Genomic DNA, 6559 nt, shown 5'->3' on the forward strand with positions numbered 1-6559 from the left:
TTCCCTAGTCAGGCCACAAAAGATGCTGGGCAGAGAAACAAACTCAGTGCCTTCATTTTAAAAGTCTGTGAAATTCTGCTGGTACAGCTCATCCCACACAGATCTGCTACTGCATTGCAGCAAGCACAAACCAAGTTCAAAACGGGTGGAAATGGTCACTCTGATCTGGTAATATCTCATGTTTCCCTTAGCAGACAGATCTGCTATCTTCAGGATAAGAAGACACTGAGAAATCATGCTCCTTGCACCTAAGAGCTGTTCTTAAGGTATCCAGTGAAACAATTTTTAGAGAGATTTGGGCAACCAGGATGCAACACAAAAATCTCACAGAATATAATAATTTAAAATAAGAAGTCACTTTTATCTGAGCAGGGCTGTGATGACAGATGATCTCTCTGACAAACCTGGCTGTAAGTTCTTCAGCACAGGTATCTGTGATGAATTCAGTTTGCATTTTAACTCCACAGTTCACTTTTATTTTCCAATAACAAGGCACCCACATATCAAACTTCACAAGTTTGAGTCTTTTAATCTCCAGCTGACTAACTGGTCCATTGCTCAGGCCTTAACACTTCATGCAGTTAATGCAAGCAGCATCTCCAAACGTGCTGCTCTTAGCACCAGCAGCTGCTGCCAACCAGCAGAGGAAACAGCCCTGCAGAGAATTCATAAATTACCCATTGATCTGGTCTCCATGCTAGCACAGCAGGTACGTACAGATTGGCTTCTCCCTGTCCACACAGTCTATCAGCTGGAGCACTGAGTGGGTAACCGAGCAGCTACCACCAAGGAGGAAAATCACATGGGAACAACTGTGTATCACTTGCTGCTATTATCCTTGAGTAACACCAACACTTTAAACAGCATAAAATTTGTATAGAGTAGTTTCCATCAAGGAATGTGAAAGAGGTTGCTAAATACTGCTTTGTTCCTCACTACTCCCCTTAGCAGCCAGAAGAGCTACTACCAAACAGGGAAGCATCAATAAGGTGCAAAGGAACCAAGTGATGCAGCCAACCTAGAACATAGCTCTTTTTATCCCAGGAGCAGCACTTTAGCAGGGCAGAAGTATCCCCTGTACAACTGCTGTGCTCCTGCAGATTCCCAAACGGCCTGCAATAAACTATGGACTGGCAAACTGGTTAACTATAGACAAGGAGAAGGCTGAGGTACACAAAAAGTTTTTTGCCTCAGTCTTCATCTCTTCCCACACCTCTCCAGTGGATGGACTGCCAGGCAGGGACTGGGGAAGAAAAGTCCCTCCCACTGTAAAAGATCATAAGGTTTGAGACCCTCTGAGGAACCTGGACATAAATAAGTCTATAGGACCTCATGAGATGCATCCCAGAATCGTGAAGGGGGCAGTGCCAAGCCCTTCTCCATGATACTTGAACAGGATGCTGAAAGGAAGCCAAATTTTTGGGCACACTGTGAGAACCTGAATCACGTCTCCCAAAACTGGTAGAAATAGCAGGAGTTGAGATGTCTTGAGAGGATTCCAATGCAGAACTTTATCAATAAAGTGCTTTCACTGTCTAGATACTGTTTAGGTATCACTTCTACCTCTAATATTGACATTTTTCAAGTCACAGACACTCAGGGCTCTACTCACAAATAACTGGTCCTTACTGCATCTCTATATATTTCTAGACTATTTAATAAGATCAGTAACAATCTTGCTTGATGTACAAGGTCCGGGATAAAAATCCTGGGTTTGTAAAGTGCCAAATTTATGGCACCATATAATACAACATCCAGGGAGTGCTACTAGGCAGTCATTCAGGCTGTGAAACGCCAAAGAGTAACGGAATCAGCAATCAGACATCAAGGATACAAACAGAGCTGTTATCTAACCCTGATCTGCAGTGCCTAAGTATAATTCCACATAGAACGTAGCAGCACGTGGTGGCACTAAAAACCTCTGAGCTGATTTGCACAGGCCTCAGTCATTTGTGCCAAGAGTGAAGGGATTCAGGTTTCCCAGGCACTGCTGTGCTCAGCACCCCCCCCCCACCTCCTCCCCCTGGCCTGGGGCAGCAGCACCATACCTGGACCAACACGGCTCTCTGCGGGGCAGGGGTGCAAGGGCTGGAACTGCTGCCAGATCCCATCCTGGCGTGTGGTGTGGCTTCATGCCCCAGCACTGCTGGCCACTGCAGGGAGGGCTGGATGCTGTCACTTTTCTTTTTGCGGTCCTCAGCCTGAGAAGGTGAAAAGCAGCAGCAGGTTGCATACTGAGCCTCAGGCTTTGCAGCCTGGATGTTCTTCAACAGCAGCACAGTGTGCAGCAACTCTGAGGGACCTCCCCACCTCCCATGGCACAAAATGAACCATTAGAATCACAGAAGACAACCACGGTCCTCAAAGTCCCTTCCAACCCTAACCACTCTATGATTACTGCCTCTCCATTTGCAACCCCTCCTCTGCCATCAAGTTTCTAAACTGCAGCAAGGAAAAGGGCCCGAGTTGCCATCTGCTGCATTCTAGGCCACGCCACAGGCTGGGATTTCAGCTGGAAAGACTAATCCGTTAGTATTTACTTATCTCTGACGACATGCAGCCTGCTTTGCCATGCATTATCACCCCCTTCTACAACACTTACATTACTGCACGTTGCTTCTACTTCAGAACACTTTTAACACCCTGTTAGCATATTAGTTGCACTATGGAAAAGAAGGATCTAGAAAGGCATAAAGATACTTTAATTTCCTGAGCATATTGCTCATTACAAACAGCTTTATCCTATGCTTTTGGCCCTTCTATTCATTCCAGTTTCATTCAACAGGACTAATTCCCATTCTCTAGTTTAAATCTTTAGCATATCCTTTGATTCAGCAGCCTAGAAAGAGCTCTACACAGTAAACTAGAGATTAATGCCATAAAAACACCCAGTTATCTGTGTCTGGGTGAGTATTCTTAATGGTATCTCTCACTGTATCTGGTAGTGCCTATGTCAGGAAGGTAAGCACATTCTTAATGCAGCCTTGGAAACTGCTGAGGAGATGGAAAATTATTCCACTTAGTCTCACAGATCTCAACTGGGGAAAAAAAGAAAACATACACATACAAAAAAAACCCCTCAAAACACACAAAAAACCCCTTATTAAACAAGCAGCCACAACCAAATACCATGAAATTCTAGCTCCAGTGAACTCATTCATCATACTACTCTTGAGGCCAGATTCTTATTACTTGCAACTTCTAATAATGAAATGTCAATTTTACCATAAGCAAGAAAGAAAATTTTAAAGCTAGATTTTATAATTTACATACACCTCTGTGTCCAAAGGGCACAACCTGACACTGTGGCACAGAGATCTTGGTGTGATGTCATTCTACGTCTTGGTCAATTTTGTGAACTCTAAAATCAGGCAATAACATCTGTTAAAACTCAGATGATACTACCTTAATTCATTCTTCTTTGAAAGACAAGAGAATAACACACGGTTGAACCCTGTTTCCCCATTCACCAGACAAACATTTCTCTGAACTCCAGTGGAAGGGACAGAGCAACCTTTCCTTTTCCTTATCCTCTACATTAACAGAAACCAAAGTCTCTGCTGTAGCGTGTCTAGTAAGACAGATTAAGACCCAGATCTAGGTTTAAAGATCAGTGTGTTCTCTGCTGCAGCACTGTCACAGCATCATAAACTGCAAAGCACCAAAACACTACATTGGCTGAGCTGGTACCTCTTTGCTTGTGCTGCTTGATGGAGTATGTGCTGCTGAATTTGAACTCTTGGAAGGCTCTTTCTTCTTCTGTTTGTGGTCGTGCTGGAGAGACAGCAGCTGGGTCTGATCTTTGGGGAGAGTTCGATGCACCTTCCTGTTGTGCTGCGCATCCTCCACCTTCTGAAAGCAAAGAATGAGGAACCTCAGAGAGAACAATGCCTTGGTCAACAACCAAGCTGAATGCTGGAAATATAGACTTTTCAAAGAACAAAATGAGCACAATTCCAGCAGGGCTGGCATAAGCAACAGGAAGCATAAAGAGACCCCAAACACACTGTGACCCCTGTTTGGCTTTTCAGACAACACATCAGAAAACAGTACTTTTTCTTTTTAGTTTTTCTAAAACCAGTGGGCTTTAATCAAACACTCCCTCCTTCTGTTGCATTACAAATCAACTTGCTCCTTAAGTGTTAGAAAAACAGTGTGGCCAAGGTGCCAGACTTGACAATGAGACTTCAGCCTTGAAACAAACCACTGCTCTATTTTTATTTGTGAAAAATAAATGGTCTGGCTACAAGCCAAACAGAAACTGGTGATTTAAGCTTAGGTTGAACTGATGCTAGAAGCTTTCAGGGTAAAGATATTTTATGTCAGGTTGAAGTGACTGAAGACTATTTCAGGACAAAGAAACACCAGGACAGAAGTGGGAGAGGCAGTGTCATTCCTGTAGATAAGGAGGATGACCCAGCAACATGTAAGTTAACTTCAAATAAGTTTGATTCTGAGAACAAGAGGCAGCAAATGCATAAAAAAAGTCCCTCTCTGGTCTGACTCAGGGGATGGAAGCACTCTCAGAGACCTGACAATGACATCAGCTATAGAAACAGGGAGCTGCAAATTGCTGTCAGCAAACTCTTCTCATACCTGCTTCTTTTCCGATTTCCTCTGTCCATCTGCTGTGAACTGTTCATCTTCCACAGCCCTTTTGTCTTCTTTACACCTCTCCTCCTTCCTCTGAATGGCCTCTGGCCACCTCTGCTCACACTCCTGCTGCCTTCGTAGCTCCTGCTCTCGCCTCTGATGCTGGAAGAGAGCCAGGGAATAACTGCTTATTTTACTTTACTTTTGTACCCACCAATTACCTACACCAGTGTTCATCAATCAGAAGGCCCATTTCCTGCTAGGCAGTCACTAACAGGGATACCCGATTCACCAGGCAGCAGGAGCAGGCAGCCACAAGCTGCCACCACAGTGGCTGCCAAGTCTGAAGTGAAACCTTTGCCCTTTTGGCAGCCAAGGGTGGATTAGCCATTCATTTAAGCAGGGCTGTGAGACCTCTGGGATGGCTGGCAGCTAATCTAATGACAAATGTCTTCCTGTCATGTTGAGAAGGAAGGGCTTTTCCAGAGGCCCCGTTTTGCTGGAGTAGCACTGTGCTTTGCAAATGCCAGCTCCAGCATGTTTGCACAATGCTTGAATTCCAGCAAGTACTCATGAGAAGAGATGTGTTGGTGATTTATCAATGTTTCCAACACCTCAGTGTGTCAGACAGCTGAAAAGGCAGCAGCTACCTTGTAACATTTTAAACAGAAGCAAGACCAGGACCATGGATCCAACAGGCAGACTCTGAATCGGGCAACACATCTGAGACCAAAATCAGGATCTCTCATTCCCTCCCTGGAAGTGTTCAAGGCCAGGTTGGATAGGGCTTGGAGCAACCTGGTCTAGTAGGAGTTGTGTCTGCTCATGCAGGGGTTGGAACTAGAGGATCTTTAAGGTCCCTTCCAACCCAAACCAGTCTATTATTCTATGATCCCTTCTGCCTGGTCTCCCACTGCCAAACAAACTCAAGCAGAATGCCTTTCCTCTTCCACTCCCAAAGCTCAGGGCAGGTTGTCAGCAGGAAAAGGACAGACCCCATTTAAAGTGAGGTACAATAATTGTGTTCAAAAGTGACATGGTTCTCCCAAGGCTAAAGACTACAATCCAGGTTGTGCCGACAATTTAACACAGCCTCCTTGCCTTTCAAAACCTACTCTCTACAGACACATTTTTTATTTGACACAGAATAATAATACAAGCCAGTCCCTACATCTTCCAGCCTCCTCCTCTGCTCCTTCTGCTGCTCGATCCGTTTCTGCCGTTCTGTCAGCAGCTGCTTCTTGTATTTCTCCTGGTCCTTCAGCTGCTGCTGCTGGCGCTGAGGGTCAGATCGGTTTTTGTTCTCCTGCTGCAGCCTCAGAAATTCACGACGAAGAGTGGACTCCCCTGGGAGATTAACTATGGAGCTGAAACAAAAGTGAGGTTTCCACATGACTAAACGTAACATTAAAGAGAGAATACAAGGTGCATTGGGAATTGCTGTTTTTTCTGTGTTAGCAAATTAGGATGTTACAATAAATCTTCAGCATGTTGACTGTGCATCTGCACTTACTGTGCTGCAGAACAGTCTGAAGCTGATTATTGGGTCCTTCATTTGAGAGTTTCCTCGCTATTGCAGAGGAACTAATAAACAGCTTATTACAGACATCTTAAACTCAGCAACTACATTCAAAAGCTACAAAATAGTTAAAGCTACTGAGGGGACACAGAAGACAAGGGATTCAGAGCAAGTTTGGAAAGCCCTTCTGGCTGAGAGGGCTGCTTTCAGTGAGAACAGCTTGGGCAGTCAAATTTTCTATTCCAGTAATAAAATTAACCTTGGTTCTCCTTCATCTTCATTCAGCTCATCATCTTCTTCTTCACTTCCACTGTAATCATAGTCTGTTTCTTCTATATATAAAAAAGAAGAGAATAAACAAGCCCCAGTGGAGAATGCTGTTATTTAAGATATGATCTTGAACTTTGTTTTCTGAGCACTCAACCTGAACTACATGTAGCTCAGCAG

The 6559-nt window shown here is 44.3% G+C and overlaps 1 protein-coding gene across 1 annotated transcript in view; it reads right to left on the bottom strand.

Annotated features, from left to right (window-relative positions):
* NRK (Nik related kinase) overlaps positions 1 to 6559 on the bottom strand; it is an 85653-nt gene that overhangs the window by 30044 nt on the left and 49050 nt on the right. Inside the window, exons 11-15 of the mRNA XM_009997108.1 lie at positions 6372 to 6444; positions 5765 to 5960; positions 4597 to 4755; positions 3691 to 3852; positions 2049 to 2201 (exon numbers count right to left, since the gene is read on the bottom strand). Of these exons, the coding sequence (XP_009995410.1) occupies positions 2049 to 2201; positions 3691 to 3852; positions 4597 to 4755; positions 5765 to 5960; positions 6372 to 6444 (743 nt within the window). The remainder of the gene's footprint in view (positions 1 to 2048; positions 2202 to 3690; positions 3853 to 4596; positions 4756 to 5764; positions 5961 to 6371; positions 6445 to 6559) is intronic.

Source organism: Chaetura pelagica, unplaced genomic scaffold (genome assembly GCF_000747805.2).
Source record: "Chaetura pelagica isolate M959 unplaced genomic scaffold, ChaPel_1.0 scaffold344, whole genome shotgun sequence".
Lineage (NCBI taxonomy): Eukaryota > Metazoa > Chordata > Aves > Apodiformes > Apodidae > Chaetura > Chaetura pelagica.